Here is a 24,158-nt window from a genome sequence, read left to right on the forward strand (position 1 = left end):
TTCACACAGAGAGTTGACGGCTGCACCAGTGACGTAGAGGGATAAAGTCCTCAGTGACCTGAGTTCATGTAGGATGATGGCACAGGCAGAGATGATGGGCATGCTCCTGGTTGGGGTGTGTGCTTGAGCACACCTTAGTGGTTAATTCCCAGTAAATGTGGGATGTGTGTGGGTGTTGTCCATAGGGGGCAGGGCTTGGCTGAGTCACAACAGAGGTGTGGATGATTCATAATATAACCCACTGCACAAACAGGAATTCAAAAGCTCTAAAACGTGCAAGCTTGAATGAAACCAGCATAAAGCACAACACCTGTCCAATCTCCAGGATGATTATGAAGAAGTATTTTCTTAGTTAGCGATGAAAGCTCTCAATTTATATTAACTCCTGTGTTTGTTAGAACAAATGAGTGCTCTGTTTTTCACATTTTTTTGTTTTACAACATAATCCATTTTACTACTTTTCCTAGAACATTACTGACACATGCAGAGGGTGGATCCTTTGGAGAAAACAGTCCTTGGCAGCAGTATGACACTGCCAAGGAGGTCACAATCTACTAACTGGCCCTGAATAAAGGTCAGAGTTAGTCTGAGGGTGGCTATGTTAGTCTCAATAGATCCAGTGGACATGGAGAGGTCCTGGGAGCAGCTAATGGATAGCTAAGGGGAGTCAAAAATGAAAAAAAAAAACAGAGTTGTGGATCCATGGAATAGAATTCCAGAATAGGTGGCAGACAGAGTATCCAAATAAGAATTCAAGAGGACATGGGAGAGATGGAAAAAGGATGACAGGAACAGTAGGGATAATGGGGAGGTAGTATATTAAATTCACTCAAACAACAGATTTAATAAGCTTACTGTTTCCTTTTGCTGTCAGTTAAATGTATTTGCTTAAACTTACGCACTGACTGCTGGCTGTGGAACTCTGATGAAGGTCTGCATAATACAAGTAATTTGCAGTTTGTTATCTTGACTAGTATGCTATTGTGACCACCCACCACTGGACCAGTAATCAAGGAGCCTCAATCCACACCACTGGTACCAGTGGGAGACGTACACTGAGAGGATGACAAGTACACACACAGTATTTCCAGATGGAGCTTTCTGCATCAAGTGCAATTTCCTTGAAGAGCACACGGAGACCACAGTCAGTCCGGGACTGGTTTCTCCCTCTTTCTTCAGATCCCCAATAAGACTCCCCACTGGCACAGCTATAGGGTTATAATCTCAGCTGAGTGGTCAAGCAAAAACCTCCAGCACCCTCTCTGCCCAACCAATGCTTCGTGTCCATGCCCATGTAGCTAACACATACACACTTTGATGTTTGATTTATACAGAGACACACACACACACACACACACACACACACACACACACACACACACACACACACACACACACACACACACACATACACGCACACACACACACACGCACGCACACACACACACACACACACACACACACACACACACACACACACACACACACACACACACACACCTGGGAAGGCTGGCACAGGTAGATTAGCTATGCCCCCTTCTGCCCAGACTATAAGGTAGTTATCACTGCCACTACAGCCCCTTATCGGCTACTTTAAGGGCCCAGACAGACATCACACTTGAAGCCAGGACTGGTGAGGTGGCTACTTCAGGGAGGGAGCTATCCTGCAGCAGTGAGCCTGAAGGTGAGCCACAACTGCTTGTGGGTACTGATGTTCCCTTGGACAGAGTGACTGCAAGAGCAGAGATGAGTAGTAGTACCCAGGCTGACAGTGAGGCACTGCTGTCAGAAGATACCAGATTTCCTGTGGAAGGGGAACTGGGAAGGGTTACAAAGAGAGAGTTGAGGCAGGCTCAGCTCTCAGACCCTATATTACAGGGTTTGAGAGAGGTAGCCAGAGAGGCACCTGACTCTCAAGGAAAAGGGGAATCTTGTATTTATTGAAATTTGTTTACCGGGAAAGTACAACTGGGCACAAGTGCAGTTTTTCATTGAAGGCCTGAGAGATAAGTTCCAAGGTATCATTTTTAGTGCACTCAGTATTTACATAACAACTTTTATAATGCAGCTTCAGTGAATAAATAGCATAACAGTCAGTATAATAAAATCTGTATTGATATTCAGAAACATTAATGTACAAGCATTATATTCAGAATTTACAGGTAGAAGAGTGGTGAATAAGACAGGTGGGAATAATTTAAGGAAATATAATAGCATGAGCTATTACAGAGAAGAAGCAAGTTTAAGTGTTATTAGAAAAGTAGTGATGGAATAGTAATTTGATTTTGTAATTAGAAGTAGGTATAGTAGTTTAAGAAGTACAATAAAGTGAGGTATTAGAAGGGGATGAGCAGGTTAAGTGATTTAGTGCTTTAGAGGGAGGTATAAGGAAGGTGATGTAGAGTGTTCGAGAGCTATGTCCCAGGAAAGGAGCAGGGAGAAAGCCAGGAGACAGAGAACAATTCTTTTAGTAATAGTTTGAAAAGATGATGGTGTGAGATAGACCTGACTGATATAGGAATTTTGTTCCAAGTTCTAGCTACACTATTGGAAAAGAAACTGACCCAAGCAGCTCTTTGTGGATTGTAGATGATAAACAGTTGTTTATCATTTGACCAAAGGGAATGATTTAAAAGATAGTATTGGAGTAGGAGTCTAATTGCTGAGCAGGCAGATGGGGTATGGATGATTTTGTGGATTAACATGACCTGAGTACAAGATTGGTGGTGAGGAAGTTCAAGCCAGTTAAGTGTTTTTAGTGCTAAACAGTGATGGGTGCAATAAGCTTTGTTCCAAGTTAATCTGATGATTTTGTTGTAGCTTTGTTCAAATTTAGAACTAAGTGAGGCTTGTCATTTGGTCATGATAGAGGCTCTGTATAGGACAGGTTAAGAGGTAAGTGGTAGCTAGACTTACCTTGTCAGAGTTTGTAAGGAATTTCTTTACTCTTTATAGGTACCTAGTTTGTGGTGGGTTTAAATGATGCTGTTGTGGATATGTAAATCAAATTAAAGATTGCTGTCAATTGTCACACCAAGTAGTTTCGTAGGAGTGGTAACTGCAATCATGGTATAATTTACAGAAGAAATTTTACAGTTCTTTCATGGAAATGGAATTTTGGGAAAAAAAAGGGGGAAGCAATTTTTGCTTTTTTTTGGGAATTCAATAGCAGATGATTATCCTGTAGCCATCGTTCAACAGTGTTAAAGGCTTCTTAAGTAATGAAGATTTATTAGGTTGTTGAAAATGCATATTAGAGTAGAATTGTCATCTTACTGGATAAGGGAAGCTTACTGAGAGGATTTATGTAGATTGTTAGCAAATATGTTGAAGAGCAGAGAGTCAAAAATGGAGCCCTGTAACATGTCAGTATTGACAGGAAGGAAGGAAGAAAGAAAAGGTGAAAAAGTGGAGAGACATTTAACAGTCTGGTATCTATCGGTTAAGTAATTATCACTAACCTTTGTAATAGATTATAGGAGGAGGTAGGATTTCTGTAGACCAGAAGGGTGGATACAATTCCCCTTCACAACAGTAGGAGCAAGACAAAGGTTGGAGACTATCAAATGCCAGTTTCATGTTACTTATGAAAAAGGTGAAATGACACTATAAGAGCCGGCAAAAATAACTTAAAACCAAAAGTATTTATTGAAGTTAGCACTTTCGGCAAAGACCTTGCTTCGCCTTCATCAGACAAACAAGGAAAACTGTTCACAAGCACATATTTAAGTAATTAGTAATAGTGAATCCACCAATAAACATGAACTGCATTTTACCTTGGCAACCACATTGAATCCCCTCACCAAAGAGAAAAGACAAAAACTTTATACCTGTTTAAAGCATATTAAAAATCCGATAAAACAGTAAAATGACGGTAGATCAAGTCATTTAAAATGTACATTACTAAGGAAATTCTTAAGTGAAAATTAAAATTATGAATACAAATTAGAAAATGAACATTTTTAGGTTCTCAAACTGACAAAGAAACATTAAAACTTTGTCTTTCCCAATACGGGAAAAGGAAGAGCGCTGGCTGTCATTCTAATAATATACATGAACATGACCAAAAAACTATAAAAGTCCTGTTCATCTTTTCAAGGAAAGCCACCTTAGGACACACTTAATAGACAAACTGTCATTAATACCTGGAAAAGTGTGAGCTCTAGTTCTGATCTGCCACATTAGTTCATCTATTTCTAACATTAACTGCCAAGCTCCACCTCGGATGTCAACTTCCCTATGTTGTAATACTACGAAATTGAAACCATGGCCAATATGCTCAGAACAATGTTTGGCCAGAGCATTATTTAAATCTTTCTTAATAATAGCATAGTAATGCTCATAAATTCTTTGTCTTATTTTGCGCTCAGTTTTCCCAATGTAAAAAGCATTACACAAATTACACAGTGCAACATATGTAACGCTTTTAGTCTCACAATTGTACTTACTATTTACTTTATACACTTTGTTATTTATAGAGACTTGATTATCAACCCTAATGTATTTACATTGGGCACAAGAGCCACATTTAAACATGCCTTTAATCTTACTAGAGCTGGGCTTCTTTTTCTTCTCTAAAAGGCACTTTAAATTTTGGCCTCGCCTATAAATAATTTTGGGGGCCACTCCTAATGCCTTTGACAGTATTTCATCATTCCTAATAATGTCCCAATTCTTATTCAGAGCCTCCTTCACAAGCTGGTAGTCAAAAGAGTATGTGCACAAAAAAACTAGTTTGATAAATCGCACTATTAGCATTTTTGTTGTGAGCATGATCATCACAACCTAAAGGATGGTCGTCTGAGATTTCATTTGCAATTTGGATTTGACTACTTAACAAGAGTATAAAATAACCCCCACTACGTTTAGAAGCAACCTTATTTATAATGCTATTAACTAAACTAATGGGATACCCTCTGTGAATAAACATACTTCGTAGGTGGTCACATTCCAAATCAAATTTACAGTCATCTGAAATCATTCGGGCAGCTCTAACAATTTGCCCCTTAACCACCGCCTTTTTCTGATGGTACGGGTGGTTACTTGCAAAATGTAAAAAAGTATTTGAATAAGTCGGTTTCCTGTAAATGGAACTCTTAAATCTACTATTGATCCTATCATTAATTAGTAGGATGTCAAGATAATTTATCCGAGTTTCTCCTATGTTGTATGTAAATTCTAAGAAATCAGTAAACTGTGTACTCTTGGTGATAAAAGTAGGAATGAGAGATTTTTTACCTTTCCAAATACAAAACATGTCATCCTGGTACCTTGTGTACCAGGTGACATGGTTTTGGAACAGCTCCTCATTAAACAACATATTGTTCTCCCAAAATGCCATAACGGCATTAGCGAAACAACCACCACAGGGGGAGCCCATTGCGACCCCAGATTTTTGCAAATAAAACTGGCCCTCGAACACCATAAAATTATTTTTCAACACTACCAATTGCTTGAGGTATTACTGTGTACAAGTCCTTAACATCTATTGTTAAAAACAGTACATCTGCTTGGTATTCCAATTTGTTTATGTTTGCAAGGAAACTCCACGAATCTTTGCACATCTGGGGTTTGCTCTCTATCAATGGTTTTAACACACTATCAATGTATTTAGCACGTGTAAGTGATTGACCCACGACCATCAACTATAGGTCTAAAGGGGGTGCAATCATTGTCTTATGAATTTTTGGAGTACCAAACAAGGCAGGTGTCCTAGGTGCTATCATGGACAAATATTGATAGATGTTTATGTCAATAAGGCCCTCTAGAAACAAATCGTCTAACACTGACCTTATCTTTTTGTACACCATATTAACTTCATTCAAAGTTACTTGAGTGTAAATGGTGGTATTAAGATGGTTAAGCATATAATCAACATATATTCTATAGTCCATGAACACCAAGCCTCCCCCCTTATCAGGCTTCATTACCCTGATGTTACAATCATTCAACATGTTAACAAAATCATACTCCAAGGGTGATATATTCCATTTAGGTTTATAATGCTTGTGTGTTACTTGATTTTTAATGGCCCAAAAATCCACCTCACACATTTTCTCAAACATGTTCAAACTAGAATGAAGAGGTGGATTAAACAAACTAGAGACCCTTAAATGATTATTGATCTGAAACGTTTTGTTCAGAAGCTCAATCCTAATTTGCTAATAGGGACTAATTCTGGCATGGTGAACTCTTTAAGGGTCTCCAGTTTGTTTAATCCACCTCTTCATTCTAGTTTGAACATGTTTGAGAAAATGTGTGAGGTGGATTTTTGGGCCATTAAAAATCAAGTAACACACAAGCATTATAAACCTAAATGGAATATATCACCCTTGGAGTATGAATTTGTTAACATGTTGAATGATTGTAACATCAGGGTAATGAAGCCTGATAAGGGGGGAGGCTTGGTGTTCATGGACTATAGAATATATGTTGATTATATGCTTAACCATCTTAATACCTCCATTTACACTCAAGTACCTTTGAATGAAGTTAATATGGCGTACAAAAAGATAAGGTCAATGTTAGACTATTTGTTTCTAGAGGGCCTTATTGACATAGACATCTATCAATATTTGTCCATGATAGCACCTAGGACACCTGCCTTGTTTGGTACTCCAAAAATTCATAAGACAATGATTGCCCCCCCCTCCCTTTAGACCTATAGTTGATGGCCGTGGGTCACTCACTTACGCATGTGGTAAATACATTGATAGTGTGTTAAAACCTTTGATAGAGAGCGAACCCCAGATTTGCAAAGATTCGTGGAGTTTCCTTGCAAACATAAACAAACTGGAATACCAAGCAGATGTACTGTTTTTAACAATAGATGTTAAGGACTTGTATACAGTAATACCTCAAGCAATCGGTATACAATGGGTGAGAGAATTTATGCATAGGAAAAAGGTCAATGATAACACCATTTATCTAACTGAGATTCTATTGGAAATAGTGTTGACAAATAATTTTATGGTGTTCGAGGGCCAGTTTTATTTGCAAAAATCTGGGGTTGCAATGGGCTCCCCCTCGGGTGGTTGTTTCGCTAATGCCGTTATGGCATTTTGGGAGAACAATATGTTGTTTATTGAGGAGCTGTTCCAAAACCATGTCACCTGGTACACAAGGTACCAGGATGACATGTTTTGTATTTGGAAAGATGAAAAATCTCTCATTCCTACTTTTATCACCAAGATTACACAGTTTACTGATTTCTTAGAATTTACATACAACATAGGAGAAACTCGGATAAATTATCTTGACATCCTACTAATTAATGATAGGATCAATAGTAGATTTAAGAGTTCCATTTACAGGAAACCGACTTATTCAAATACTTTTTTACATTTTGCAAGTAACCACCCATACCATCAGAAAAAGGTGGTGGTTAAGGGGCAAATTGTTAGAGCTGCCCGAATGATTTCAGATGACTGTGAATTTGATTTGGAATGTGACCACCTACGAAGTATGTTTATTCACAGAGGATATCCCATTAGTTTAGTTAATAGCATTATAAATGAGGTTGCTTCTAAATGTAGTGGGGGTTATTTTATACCCTTGTTAAGTAGTCAAACCCAAATTGCAAATGAAATCTCAGACGACCATCCTTTAGGTTGTGATGATCATGCTCACAACAAAAATGCTAATAGTGCGATTTATCAAACTAGTTTTTTGTGCACATACTCTTTTGACTACCAGCTTGTGAAGGAGGCTCTGAATAAGAATTGGGACATTATTAGGAATGATGAAATACTGTCAAAGGCATTAGGAGTGGCCCCCAAAATTATTTATAGGTGAGGCCAAAATTTAAAGTGCCTTTTAGAGAAGAAAAAGAAGCCAAGCTCTAGTAAGATTAAAGGCATGTTTAAATGTGGCTCTTGTGCCCAATGTAAATACATTAGGGTTGGTAATCAAGTCTCTATAAATAACAAAGTGTATAAAGTAAATAGTAAGTACAATTGTGAGACTAAAAGCGTTACATATGTTGCATTGTGTAATTTGTGTAATGCTTTTTACATTGGGAAAACTGAGCGCAAAATAAGACAAAGAATTTATAAGCATTACTATGCTATTATTAAGAAAGATTTAAATAATGCTCTGGCCAAACATTGTTCTGAGCATATTGGCCATGGTTTCAATTCCGTAGCATTGCAACATAGGGAAGTTAACATCCGAGGTGGAGCATGGCAGTGAATGTTAGAAATAGATGAACTAATGTGGCAGATCAGAACTAGAGCTCACACTTTTCCAGGTATTAATGACAGTTTGTCTATTACGTGCATCCTAAGGTGGCTTTCCTTGAGAAGATGAACAGGACTTTTATAGGTTTTTGGTCGTGTTCATGTATATTATTAGAATGACAGCCAGCGCTCTTCCTTTTCCCGTATTGGGAACAACGAAATTTTAATGTTTCTTTGTCAGTTTGAGAACCTAACAATGTTCATTTTCTAATTTGTATTCGTAATTTTAATTTTCACTTAAGAAGTTCCTTAGTAATGCACATTTTAAATTACTTGATCTACCGTCATTTTACTGTTTTATCGGATTTTTAATATGCTTTAAACAGGTATAAAGTTTTTGTCTTTTCTCTTTGGTGAGGTGATTCAATGTGGTTGCCAAGGTAAAATGCAGTTCATGTTTATTGGTGGATTCACTATTACTAATTACTTAAATATGTGCTTGTGAACAGTTTTCCTTGTTTGTCTGATGAAGGCAAAGCAAGGTCTTTGCCGAAAGCGCTAACTTCAATATATACTTTTGGTTTTAAGTTATTTTTGCTGGCTCTTATAGTGTCATTTCGCCTTTTTCATTAGTTTTTCGTTCTATGTTTATTTTGAGTTTTTGAGTTTCATGTTACTTGTAAGTCTATAACTTATGGACAGCAGGGGTACAGAGATTCCATGGAAATAAGGATTCAAAGAAGGAAGGTCATGTCAGACAGATATTTAACAGAGTGGGCTTCTTCCACTACTCATTCTTTATAGTTATTGTTCTGTAAATCATAATTAAATGATCCTTCTGCTTAGTTAAGCAGTTAACAAGGACTTGTAAAGCACAGTCATGAAGTTATTTTCTCCAAGTAAATTGCAAAGGCGAAAATGAGATATTAAAGAAAAAACATGAAAAAGAAAAAGATGTGTGGAGCCATTTCCCCCAGTATTATGGTGGAAAATTAATCCTGTAAGGAAAATCTGAGTGGTGGATATATTTATTTATTTGCCTGGATAACTAGGATGAAAAGGGGACTGTGAACGTGGCCTACATAGACTTCAGCAATGTACTTGTCATGATGCCACAATATAGGTTAGTGAAAGGATAAGGCATACACTGAGTGGGTCCTGCAGTACAGTATAGGTAAAACGAGGGCTACCCCTTTTCCCTCTTTATGCAGGACAATGTCTATTAGGGCAGTTGTATCCTACCAAAAAAAAAAAAAAAAACCATGAAAAATGGCAATTTCCTGAGATATTAGGACAAACATATATTTTGTATGTTTCCTTTAATATGTGCATTAAACAATTACTTTGTATTTGAAAAAACTAAGTATTATTAGAAATAACATAAGCAACTCAAATGGAACAAGAATGGTAATTATTTTGGCAAAAAAGTGAAGTCCAGCTGTTTGATCTGGTTGCTACTATGGTTTGTCCTACAAAACCTCACATTTCAGTAAAATAAAATGTCTCACTTTCAGCATTTGAAAAGGTAGCAACCTTAGGTAAAAGAGCGACTAAACAGAGCACAAGTAATCTCTGTCAGTGAACACAGTCCACTCAGATGAAAGGATGATGATGGATGGTGTGATGCAGGGATCAGCATGGGACGAGTCTTTTTTCACTGCCTTCTTAACCTGCACTGTACAAGAGGCTGGAAGGAAAAAGTTAGCATTTTTTGCATCAAATATGGAGTTATGCAGCAAGTTTGATGTTCAAGAATGTTAAAGAAGCACTGAAATGAGCACTGTCTAAATTGCAGGAATGGTCTAAAACATGACATCTTAAATCCAATGCAAAATATACAAAATAATGTATCTGGGAAATAGAAACTTGGAAAGGGAGTACATATATACCGAAAAAAATAGTGACAATAGCAAACAGGGATAGGATCTGGGGCAGTCATTTCTGATGACCTAAATATAAGCAAGCACGTGTGAAACAGTAGCAAGGAATGCTGGTGGAATAGTGAAATTGATAAGAAGAGGCATAACTTGTAGAAAATAAGAAATTATTATCTTTCTAAAGTGGCAATTGTTAAAACCGCATGCAAATTGTCATATGTTGCTCTAGGGACTAGATATTCATAAGGACAAAAACAGAGTAAAGGAAGTTTGTGGGAAGACATCAGAAATGGTTTATGGTCTTCACCTGAAATCATATGGAGAAGCTAGAACTGCTTAACGTATACAGTTTTAAAGAAAAAGAACATATAGGATTTATTTTCCCCATATATTTCCCACACCTGCTAAACTTTAGCTCTCCAACTCAGTGATTGTCCCATTTGTTCCCCTTAGGTTAACACTGGAACATTGGAGATCATCATCCAGGGTTTTGCAATGTTCTAACCTCCAGCAATTTCCTTACCTCTAATAATGTCCTAAGCCCCATTACGCTGGCAGGTGCCCCAATAAGTAAAAGTGCTCACTGTTTCAGGCCCTACACATATGCTCACACATTCCTGACAACAGTACATCCTGCTGGTGAGTATATACGTCATGATCCTTATACTGAAACACCCAACCTCAACTGGGTGTCAGTATTACAGCAGACCGAGATGCCACCTTCCTCCATGGTTGAATTGTTCATGCAACCATCTGCTACCCTACTGGCTCCTCCAGCATCAGCACAATAGTAGATACTAGGTCATCTGGGTCACAATCTGGCCTTTATCCCTTTTTGTCATACCATACAAGAAGTAATACAAACTCTTAATTACATCAATGGAATCCACAAAATCCAAATGGACAGAGATAAATGTGCAAGAATAAGAGATATAATCTGAAGATAAAAGGCAGATGCTTTAGGAGAGACACATGGAATTATTACTTCACAGAAAATGTGGTGGATGACTAGAACAGTCTAATATTTATCATATGAGCAATGTTTAATGAGTTGGAGCTACTTCTGGGAGAAGTTTTGGGAAGCAGTAGGAAAGTACACACCCTTATGGTGAAAGACTACTGCCTACTCTCTACTTCTTCAATGGGCAGTACAGGCAAAGTCAGGAAATCATTTTTCCCTTAATTAATATTTACAGTCATTCTTATTACAGCTGATATTTGTGAATTACAAACACATGCATGATAAACTGTTTCAGTTGATAAGAAACAACTAGATCTAGGAAATGATAACAGACCTTTGAGCACTATTCCTTATTTGAGGGAGTGTCAGTTCTCCTGACCGAGGTACAGATGATTTCGCCTTAGACAAAGGGGTTGATTTTACATTTCTTAGTGCCCTTTTCTCAGAGCTCATCTGTCGATGGAAACCTTGTGAATAACTTTGCTCTGTAGGATGCCAGTCTTGGTTACAGGAATGACTACGACCTAAAATAAAGAAAACAGGATAAGGATGATATTACCACCAGAAACTAGATATTTATTTATTTTATTTTGCATTTTGTTGACCAGGATGGCCCTGATGGGCAGTGCTCATTTAGCAAACAAACAACATTTAAAGAATGATTCTATACATCCACAGATAAAAAAGGAAAATAAAATGTTGCCTGACAGTTTTCCATAAAAACTGTCCTTATATTACTATAAATAAAGTTTTTCAACTTTTCCCAGTTAGGGGTCGCCACAGCTGAACTCGGGTCTGCTAATGCTTGGCAGTGGATTTTACGGTGCTGAGTTGCCAGCCCGATGCCCAACCTTCAAAGAAGGCACACCCATTCACACATGCACCTACCTGCTTTTCTTTAACGTTACTCGACATCGGGGAGGACATGCAGACTCCACACAGAAGGCACTCCAGCCGAGAATCGAATGGGAGAACCTCTTGCTGTGAGGCGACAATGCTAACCACTGCACCACCATGGCCCTTATATTACTAAAATATTGAAAAAAATTATGGGATGTACCAACTTCATTTCTTCCTCTGTTTTATTTCTCACAAACTTATGAAGGAAGCAAAACTCACAAATCATTTATAAGTTAATGACTGACTCTGAATATCATTTTTGGGTATGAAGTAGCTCTTTATTACTACACTTGTGATAGAATTATATAAAGTAAAACTGGTTTCCCTCATAGTAATAAAATGTATTTGACAGAAAAAAATATATAATTTGGTAGAACTGTTTTTCTTTCACAGTAACAGAGGTTTGGTAAAACTGCTTTCTATCATAGTAATAGTGTGACATTTTTAGAGATAGCATGTAACACAGCATCTGCAACTACAGAATAAATTATGCAGCAAACAAATATGATTAACTTAACAGAATGTGCTTATGTGGAACAACACATATACTTCTGAATGTTTCTGTGACAAATGACATTGACAATAGAGGCTTGTTGAAATATCATAAATAGTTGAATATATACAGATATTCATGTGACTAAAGCTGCTAAAGGGAAATGGCTAACAGAGTAGAAAAAGTTACAGACTATTCTATCAATGAAAGAACATTTCAGCCTGCTGAGAACCATTTTTCTATGGATGAGATAAGGATGCAGACAAAGAATGCTTCAATACAGGAAAAGAATGCTTAATCAAGGAAGAAGTTTGAAGCTAAATACTATAAAAGTTTGGTGGACATTTTGTAATTTGAGTAAGCTGAGGAAGTGCAGTTTATCTGACAGTGATCTGTGTTATAAAGAAAATGTTATAATCTTAAAGGTAGGGCTTGGTCAGCTTGTTTCAGTAAACCTTTTAGTATACAAATACACAGTTGTACATTGTTAATTCAATTTAACAACTTTCTTCCATAAATGTATCAATGACTATTGTTTGGTTCATTTCAATGTGCTGTCTTGGTCTTTTTAATCTTAACCCACACTAAGTACAAACCTTCACTTCTCATGAGAAGCTAGTACATGTTCAAGCAGGAATACACATTTTCAAAGTTTATGATATACATATTACTAAGCTACTGTTATGCAGCTTATAAAAGAAGAGAAAAGGCGCAAAGAACATACTCAAAGAAACAATAACATAAACAATTAGAATGAGAAAAGCAGCAGCATTAAAATTCTGGCATCTTATCCCAAGCAGTCTTTAACAGAATCCCTTGAAGATTCGAGCCAAGGCTACAAGATTTTTTTTCCTTTTTAGTACTTTTGCCATGGTATGTAAATTTATATTGTTTCTGAAAATATATGTCCACAAAAATGACTTCAGAATGAAAAGATAGGTCAGTCAAGGAGACAGAGAGATTACCTATAAATTATGCACAAAAGCAACAATAAAGGTTGGAACAGTGAAGTTAAAATGCAGGAGAAGTACAATGAAAAAGAAGAGCAGTTAAATAAATAATTTGGATGAGTATTCACAAAGGACTAGAAGGGTGCTTACCAAATCCATTCATACAGAAACCAGATCACATCAGGGGTCTGACTGAAATCCTTTCAAAGAAGAAGGAGTTCTGCAGCAGGTCTGGGAATTAAAGGTGGGCAAGTCTATGAGGCACGATGGGCTTCACCATGGATTTCTTAGAGAACTGAAGGAAGAGTGGATAAAATCAATAGCTAACCTTTAAATAAATAATGGGAAGAGGATAAGACATTTAAAGACTGGAAGAGGGCAGATATGATTCCCATTCGCAAAAAAAAAAAAAAAACAGGAGCAGGATAAAGGTCTTTCACTGGACATAATCCTAGGAATATCATACAATCATTATCTCTTCAGGAAAGAAAGAGTTACCTAGAAGACAATGCAACACATAGTCCATGCAACAGAGATTTAAAGTGTGAAAGTCACACTATACAAAAAATAACTGAGTATTTGACCTGCTGCTGGTTGAATTAACTTTAAAAGATTTTGATTTTTTTTTCTCTTGTATTGTGTAAATAAAATTATCCATGGGATAAATGTTCACACTGTATTGGAAGTGAAATAATTTGCTTAGAAATTGCAGTTGAGGGCAAATTATACCCCAGAACTTAACTCACTACATCCGAGTGATGCCTCCAGGTGCATCTGCAGTTAACTCCTACTGACGCCTCTAGGCATCAAATATTGCTTGTTCATATTTGCATCAATAATTTCAAAACCTTGTGTACAAGGTTTTAAATGATTTCACCTTGAAGCTTACACAATGGCAAACTCAATTGCATTCATATTTGACCTTTGTCTAGTGCAGGTAAATACATATTAACTGTTATTTTTATGATATTAATTTAAATAGGTATAATTTTTACATTTTTCTAAATATCTCTATAACCAAGTAACACAGACAAAACTCCTTTGCCTCATATGAAAGCTCTCCACTAGATGAATAAAATGCTGCTGACAGTATGTGTGTTAGTTGAGTGGTTGTTGAGATATTGTAACTTATTTACAAAATATTTAGAATGTAATAGTTGCTATGTTCACTGTGACTTATAAAATTCGGTTTAAGACCTAGAACCTAAATAATACTACCATTATAAAAATAGCTTGTGATGAACGATTTGCCATTTATACTTCTTTCATAACCCCTATGGTTCCAGACATATGAACATTTGTTTGAAATGTGAGAACGTAATTTGATTTTGTCAAAAGGCATATACTCCACCCATTGGAAGTTACAGTGAAAATTTCCTCAGCTCCACTGGAGTGAATGAGTTAATGACACTGTGAATATTAAATGTCTTTTAAAACAGAGGCCACCTAAGTTGTGATGTCAGTCATAGTAACATAAATTTTGCTGGGTTGAGTCTGTGCATGTGACTTGCTTTTAAGTATATTTAAGTTAGTAATTTATTACATTGGTCTGAAGAAGTTCTTTTCTGAATAAAGGCAGAAGAGGTCATTATAAATAAGAGACCATGAGCATTCCTTTCTTGTGCCTATTGTTTTGTGTGCAGGAGGACTATAGAAAACAGGCAATATAATTTTTGGGGCTGTTTAAGAACAGCAATAAGACAGATGCATTTCAGAATACAGCAATAAAACTAGAAATGGCAGAAATTTTCAAGTACCTTAAGGAAACTAAGAATTCAAAGGGACACTGTATTTTATTAAAAACAGATGTATGAGGACAAAGGGGCACATCTTGAAGACAAAGAAGGAAAACTCATGAGAGATATGAACAAGTATTTTTGTTACAAAGGATGATGCATGACTGGAAAGAAGAAAATATAAGGCAGTTGTGATAAAGAGTGAAAAAATAAGGCACTGGTTAAATACCATCTATAGAGTTTTCAATAAGAAGGAAAATTACCAGACTAGATGGGTCAGTCAGTCATCATCCTTATATTTAATCTCTATGATGATCTGTTTGGTAGCATCCTACATGAGTCCAAATGGATGTATCAGGGCACCAGTTACCACTCTCTTCTAAAGTATATATTCACTACATGCAGCTGGCAGACAGAAAAACTAGAAGGAATGTTTTATATTCACTCATGCAACCTTCCTCTTAAATTCCCCAGCCACAGTACCTTAACTCCTCTAAAATGGTTACACAGAGGATATTGATGCAATATGCATAGCTGAGCAGTTCTATCTATAAGCCACAGATGCAGACTTCCTTAGCTTAATTAGCACAGAAGTGAAAATTAAGCTTTTACAACAAATTTAGATTTCAAATATGGTAATTCAGATTATTTTCTCCCCATCTGTCTCTCTCCAGTACCCAAGCCATTGATAAAGAGCAGTCATTGCCCATTAGCATTACAAATAATGTCTGATTACTTACTGCTCCACTAATAGCCTACATACCAGAACGCGTATGCTGATGTAGGATATCGATGTACTGTCTCTGAAGTAGTCTGCGCATTTGATCAGTGCTGTATACGTTGGCAATGCTGCACAAATATCTCTTCTGACCTGCAGTAAGATCAGGGTACTAAAATGTAAATCAGACAATTAATTACAATATTATCTCTTCAAGATAATATAGAGCTGTGAGAAAATTTAAGTAAAGCATTAAGCTTCGCAGAGTGTTTTGTATCCATGTGCTTCTGTGCATATATATATTTGTTTCATATACATACATACACATATAGACATATAGAAAAATATATAAATGTATGAAGACCATTGAAATTAACCAACTACATTCTGAAAATACAAATATTCTCAGTAATATTTTGTGCATAGTCTAATTAAATGACATGTATAAAAAATGATTGTAGCCACAGAAAGGCTAGTCAATTTCTACTCAGCAACTGACTTTTTTTTTCAAATTTGTTTTTGTTCATGAAAGTCTTCATTCCTTTTTTGTCTGAAGATCAAAAGTTAGCAAACATGTTTTTTGTATGTACTACACATTGTAGCACCACTTCACTGAATATCCCTCAAATCCCCCAATGGACCAGTTTTATTTCTAGTGGCAAGTTTGTTTTTACGCTTTCTCAGTCATCTTTCTAAAGATATCTAGTAATGTATTTGTATACTTACATAAACAGACATCAGTATGCAAGGATGTCAGCACTAGGTAGAAGCATGAATATTCTCCTGTGTGCATGCATGCACACAGGACAACTGCCAAGACCCAGTACTACTGCACTGGTTACATATCTACCTACCCTTCTTCTCATTAACAGAGGGCAGCACTGCAGCTCTGCGCACCTGTACTTTTCTTCCTCTCCACAAAAAATACCTGGTCACTGCTGTTCATATTCTCCTCTGACTGGCCCTCTGGCACACATGACTAATCATTTAACTCAGTCACTACTGGCTGGTGGCATGTTTAAGAATACAACATACCCATTCTATTTGTTGTGTTACCACCTGTCAGTCTTTGTGCAGGACAGTCCCTATTTGGGCAGTTGTGCCCTGTGGAAAAAAAAAATAAAAAATGGCAATAATCTTTAGTAATTATATAAAATAATAAACTTTATATTAAATCACATAAGCAACTCAAATGCTGTAAGAATAAGCTTTTATTTTGGCAAAAAGTGATGTTATGTCCATTGCACTGGCCATGGGTATGGTTTCTCATGCAAAATCTCACATTTTTATACAAAAAGTCCTACTTTGGGCATTTGAAAAGGTGGCAACATTATGGATTTGTCCTTTTATTTTATGTCATCATTTCTCTCCTGCCATTACAACCTTTCTGCAGTTGCTCCAGTATTACTTATAGTGTGTCTACCTTACCTTCCTTTTTTCCTTGATGAATGAAGTCCCATTTATTTCTGTATCGTCCTTTACATACATACTGTTTTTAGTCTTCCATAGTTTAACCTCTCCCAGTCATCTACCTTTTGTTCTTTACACTTACATATTTTATATTTTCTGTGCAAATGGGGTTCTTTCAATTAAACTTGTCAGAAACCTGCAGGTAATGGATTTTGTTTTCTCTCCACATATTTTATATACACCATTTCCATATCTGACTGCATATACGGCCATCCCCTTTGATGTTTGCCAAACCTGCATCCATCAGTAAATTATCTGCCATGGAATGTATACTCCCTGCCATTTGGGAGCAGCAGTCTGCTTGTTGTAAATCATCCTTAATTAATGCTGCTGTCGTTAATATGATGTTCCATATCACCTCTGAGGATTATAGGATTACAGGAAGTACTAGGTTAATGGCCTCAGAGCCTTTTTAAGCCTAACCATTCATGCCCCATTTTTCCCAATTATATCAATACGCATGGGCTAGAATGGCTTTGATATATGACTGTGCCTTGGGGCATCTACAAAATGTTCCTGTCCATAAGGGTTGTAGGTGACAAGTCAGGGGTTAATTTGTGATTTCACATGCATTGGTCCCAACTGCATTTGAATAGGCTTAGGGAAGAACTCTGTTTCACATGAATGGGGGGTTTGTTCCAGAGAAGGGGTAATCTTTGAGACACATACCTATCCCGCCAAGATGTTTTGTTGATGTCACAGACAAGGTTTAGATCCTTAGATAAGGAAATTCTAGTGCTGTTTGTTTTGCGAATATGTAGCAGATTCATCAAGGCTGGATCAGAGAATGCCTTGTAGGTTAGGCATAAATTGCCCCGCAGTAGTCTGTAGGACACTGAGTACAGGGACAGGGCTTTGAGGCAGTCTAGGACATATTATTTACACTCTGTATTCTTTTAGTGAGGAACCTCTGTGAACTGCTCCAGCTGTTGCAAATGCCTGGTCAGGTACATGCTGAAGGGTGCATTATACACTATTGGACTAATGAAGGCTGAATATAGTGGGACTATGGTCTCTTTAGATCTGGATGCCATGCCCTTACTTCATGTAGAAGGATTTTCATACTACCGTGGACACATGGTGATCAAAGTTCAGGTTACTGTCAACCTGACTTCGGAAGTCCCTTACCACAGGTCTGCTCTTATTGTTATCAATGTTGTTATTTGCAGGTGTGTTCGTCTTCCCAAAAGGTATAATTATGTATTTTTTGCATCGTGTTTTAGGCCATGTTTCTGGCAGCTAATGAGATATGAACTCATGACCCCTAGTTTACGAGATCAGTACTCTAACCCCTGAGCTACAAGGCTACTTCTTCCTGTGTTAATCCATGGATCTGGTCCCATCTCTATATATATATATATATCTACTTTTTTTCTCTCTTGTAATTTTTCAAGCTTATATTTCCATTTCTGGTGGAGACCATCAACTGTCTTCTGGTACACACACACACACACACACACACACACACACACACACACACACACACACACACACACACACACACACACACACACACACGTTTACTATTGAAATGCTGAAAGTGCAATCATCGGCAGATTAAAATGTCAACCCGAAATATGGAAATCCGTAAAGTTGATCAGGCATACATGTTGAAACTGAATACACCAACACCTGCAGCTCAATGTATTCAACATAGCAGTAAGTAATGTCAGTCACCCAAGATATGCAGCTTAACGTACCGTTAGACTGTCAAGTCAATGGTACATAGTTTCTACTATTTTGCAGGGGGGCTTGCCCCCTGCACACCCACACCCAATGCAAATTATATATACCAACTAAGAAATCGCACTACAGTGAAGAAATGGGTAAATTCCCTGTTCCTCACTTCACCGCAATCTCCACTCACAATACTGAACTCAGACTATCGAACACTGCACATTCAGCATTGTGTATTCTTTGTAGTCTGATTTGGCATTGTGTCCTTTTGAAAAGTGCCTTTTGAACCCATGCCGTTCAATTACAGGCACTACAAAATTTCAATAGTAAAAAGTATATATATATATATATATATATATATATATATATATATATATATATATATGTATATGTGTGTGTGTGTATATATATATATATATATATATATATATATTTTCATAACAGTTATCTCCTTGCCTCTCTCTGTCCATTTGTACCTGTATGCATCTTTCTTCTTCATTTTTCCTAGCACTACAGGCTCTGTTTCTTCTTTATTCCTTTTGCTGATTCTCCTACTGCCCTGCAGCTACTAGGGAAGAAATAAACTTTCTTTTACCCAATATATTTTTCTAGTGTATTATACTCTTTCGTGATTTCACTTTTATCCATATAGCCATCTGTTTTCAAGATCTGTTTTATCCATTTCACAGTAACAGAGAATCAGTATTTTCTAAAAAGCAACAGGCATAAGGCAAGTACCATTGCTGGATGGAATGTCAGTCTGTCACAGGATACACACACACACACACACACACACACACACACACACACACACACACACACACACACACACACACACACACACACACACACACACACGTATGTCTTTGGGATATGGGAGGAAACAGAAGTTTCCAGGAAACCTCATACAGACAAAAGGACCTTAAACAAACTGTGCACAAAAGGCACCTCAGCTGGGAACTAAACAACAATAAAACCATCCCCTACAACCTCCACAAACTCTCCCAATTAACTACCTCACTCTATACCCACGCCAAACCAAACTTCACTGTATCAGCCACTCCTTCACCATACCTGTACCCAAACTCTGACAATCCCTTTCACTCACCTATAAGAAATCTCTTATTTCTCCACTTTCGGAGCACAACTCAAAAGACACTTCCATTAAAAATCTGAATCCAAATGCTTTTCTACTGGACACGTCAACAACCCCCCCCCCCCCCATCACTTCTACTTCCACCCTCAGTTATCTCCAGCTGCTTATCTCTCAAATTTAATAGTAAAATTAATCCACATTTGTTTTTCTCCTATGATAGTAATATTTGCTCATGGTTTCAATTATATACTGGGCTTTGTACCTTCTGTGATTACTTCATGTTTGTAAATTGGTTCTGTTTTACTTTTTTGTGAATTACTTCACCTGTCTGTGCCTGCAAATGGTCTATTGTGATTAGTGTACTACCCTGTAAGCAAACTAAAATAAGATAAATAAACAGAAGCACCATGTGCTCTGCGGAAGCACTGCTAACCCCTGCAGCACTAATGCCTTCTCAAACACCTCCTTCTCTTTAAAGAGTACCCAAATTAAATTGTTCTTAAACTGTTGCTATCATTGCTCATTTCAACATTTTTTTCTGACTGTAGTAATTAACTCAAGCAAACAACTTACTTTAATGCATGTATTTTTAACTTTTTTAATTTATTTCTATAGTCAACACTAAAAATGAAGAAAGAACAAGCATTCTTTTCTGTTGCATTTTAATGCTGCAGTAGTCTTGCTTGGGACACAAAAAGTATAACAGTATATATTGGTTAACTTTTGTTTAATCCTTCTAGTAATATATATATATATATATATATATATATATATATATATATATATATATATATATATATATATATATATACAGAGAGAGAGCAAGCAAGTGAGAGAGAGAGAGAGAGAGAGACTGAACAATAGTACTCCCTTTTCACAGGTCCTTCATTCCTCTCTCCCCACATTTACTACTTCATTCACAAGACTGGCTTACATCAAACTTCTATCATTCTCAGAAATTTCTTTTGGCTCTTGCCATTTCTGAAAGTCTAGAAACAGTAATATATAAGATGTATTATTTCCATTAGTGCTAATTTACTATTTTTGTTTAATTATACAACTCAGGTATTATCTCCTTCTTCCCCTATAGGACATTCAGCCTCAGTTTTAATTTTTGTTAATTTTAGGCAGAAGTCATTAATGTAGCACTCCCTGCTTTGGCCTTATACTTGGAAAGAATTCGCAGAATCATTAATGTAGCACTCCCTGCTTTGGCCTTATACTTGGAAAGAAATCCTGTAGAAAAAAAAAATGTGATTCACACACAGACATACAACTGGATTACATGACTGGTATGATGTTGCAAACCAACTTGGCTATATCAGAACAGTTCATCTGCTGGTGGACAAGGGAGCATGCAAAAAAGCACGAACATGATTCAAAGATAATCACACCAAGCTCCTTCAGCAGACTATGATACAGAGCAGAAGACGAGGGTTACTAATCAGAAGCCACTGGCCAGCCATCAGACGTGTCCACACCGATGTCTGCAATAAACAATAGTAGCAACATCTTCACATTGAACAGCCCTTAATCAACAAATGGTAGGGCCTATACTGATTTTTGCTTAGAGCCCATAAGCAGCACACACTGCTCTGTACATTGCTCCCTTATCCCACTATTTGCCATATCCCAACATAGTTGCTAACAATCCTTACCTCCATCTTCTGCACCCACTTCTTTGTAACTGTCATTTTGGAGAAGGTGTAGTCACAACATAACATGACCACATATAGTCCTAAAATTATGCCTTGGTAGTATGTACCCATCTCTACCAGAAGTGCAAATGGCATCCACACCTTGCATAGAACACTGGCACCGTATCCTGTTAAGACATCCACTGCCCTACTGTAGGTGCCAGGGTTCAGACTACTTCTGTTATACATCACAAGTTATGTATGGCATATGCCAAGGTGCCCTTATGCACCTGGAGGCATACAGCCAGCCTTAACTGGGCCCTCATGGTCATACACTGCATGCCTGTCCTGCTTCCCATGGTGCTATACCATTACTGGAGCATAACCTGTTCTTGCTACGCACCCTTAAGGTGTACAGAAGTATGCCCAGGCACTCCCTGTGATATCCATCTATTAGGAACACAGTCTGCCCCTCCCATATGCCTTAGTGGTGAATTGTGGGGTGGCCAGTTGATCTTGGCACTGTTAACATACGGGGTATACATTCTGTTACTGTGTTTGCCATAGATATGCAATGGGCACTTGCCCATTTGTTAGGGTGCACTCATTTATTAGTGCTGCACTGAGTGCTCACCCCCAATACCGACTTCCTGACCCACCGCAGACAGAACTGAATGGGGCAGTGTGCTCATGCTCAGTGTGATATTCAGTTTTAGCTAGGGTGGATTGAGCAGGGAGTATGGTACACATGTGATTCTTTGTATGACTCACATGGTCATCAATCCTGAGCCCAAGACATCTGCTGTGTTGCTTCTGGTGTGCAGCACCAAGAATATGTACGACTCTCACTTTTAATCCCCAGCTTATATTATTCAGAGTCCCTGTTTAATCTATTTATAAGTTTTAAATTTGCTTACTGTCCCCTATGTCATTTTTGTAAGGAGCTAACTTACTGAAAGTCTGTAGAGTTTGTCTTAATTTCCCAGAAGTGGTATGACCTTTTTATGTTAGTTGTGGAGAGGTGTGGGGCAAAGGTGGGAGTCTGCAGAAAACTCCAGGATGTACTACTTCTGGAGGGAGGTAAACCTCACAAGTCAGGTACTTGACAAGTTTGTCCTTTATATTAAGGTTATAATCCTTTCCTATGAAATTTAAACGGTATGATTTTCTTCTAAGAAATGTATAAGGACAAATAACTAGAAATTACTTTTTAAATGCATTTCCATGCATTGTCATTATGAGAAATTTGTTGTTTTGATAGTTCTGAATTTCTGCGTTTTTAAGGTGACCTGCATTCTAATTTCACATACTGCTGATATTTTGCTACAACTTGTTGATTTTCATACATTAGAGTAAATCTCTGTCTTCTAAGGTGCCATTAGAGTTAGTGACCAGCACCTTGCATTTTATCAACTAGTAAAGCTATAAACAACTGTGTGGTTCAGAGGGATAAGGCACTGATTATTACCCAGGTTTAGTTAGTGATCTGGGCACTGGAAGAGCTGGCATAGGACAGAAAAGATGATGAGGCTTTGCCTTTTTGCCTATCTGAGAGGGGGTGGTGAGTGTACTTGTCAGGGGTACGCAGTTTGCATTAAAATCCCTAGTGAGCACCTGAGAACACACAGAGTTGCTTTGATCACAAGGGGTAAGGGGCAATGGCCATTGCATCATTCAAAAAAGGAGGTGACACCTCTTGTAGTAGTTCACTGCATTTCTGCCACTTGAACATCTACAGGCTTATGCGGGAGAATGTACGGCTAAATTACAGGTCTCGCATATGGATGATGTCACCACATTCCCAGGATACTTGCCCCTTGCCCCTCAGGGATGATATAATGGGCTGTAGGGCTCTTGCTTCTTGGGGAATAAATAGGTCAAATGAGCCACTAAAGGAATGGCTCAATGGTCACAGTGGGACTAGTAGGGAAAAAAAAGGAAATACAGAGGGGGTCTAGGCAGTGGACCAAGTTGAATGGCGTTGTCATTCTTATTAGGAGACTTCTGATGTCTGCATTATCATTATTTTCTTTAGCTGGTTCCACAGCATACAGATACAGCAGCCTAACTGTGATCCTGCCAACTAGGATTCATCTTGTGGTCCGTGCATTGAAAGAGATAGCTGGAAAGGGAGAACAGTAAAGACTCAGCCCTCCAATCTGAAGGATGTGGGGTGCATCATGGGCACATGACTCCCACTATTACATCCTTAGTAGAGACTGTGGATCCAGCAGTAGTCTTCTGTTTGAGTACAGGTTAGGACTGCCCAAGGGGCTATATCACTGGCAGTAGTGTAGGTGATGGTTCCATGCAGCACCCCCTCTTCTGAGTACTTATGCGGCTTGCAAAAATGAATTTCAGCTAAACAATAAAACTCAGCTGATAACTTCTTGCATGATGACTGTGCCACAATTGTCTCTCATGCTGAAGAAGTGAATAAGGCTGGCAGGTATGAGGGCAAAAAAT

At 37.7% G+C, this 24,158-nt stretch overlaps 1 protein-coding gene across 1 annotated transcript in view; it reads right to left on the reverse strand.

Annotated features, from left to right (window-relative positions):
- The window catches only part of FAM216A (family with sequence similarity 216 member A), a 93,970-nt gene that overhangs the window by 11,540 nt on the left and 58,272 nt on the right, over positions 1–24,158 (reverse strand). The window contains exons 4-5 of the mRNA XM_044068643.1: positions 15,858–15,984; positions 11,350–11,539 (exon numbers count right to left, since the gene is read on the reverse strand). Of these exons, the coding sequence (XP_043924578.1) occupies positions 11,350–11,539; positions 15,858–15,984 (317 nt within the window). The remainder of the gene's footprint in view (positions 1–11,349; positions 11,540–15,857; positions 15,985–24,158) is intronic.

Source organism: Protopterus annectens, chromosome 4.part0, assembly GCF_019279795.1.
Source record: "Protopterus annectens isolate FY-2018-M chromosome 4.part0, PAN1.0, whole genome shotgun sequence".
Classification (NCBI taxonomy): Eukaryota; Metazoa; Chordata; order Ceratodontiformes; family Protopteridae; genus Protopterus; species Protopterus annectens.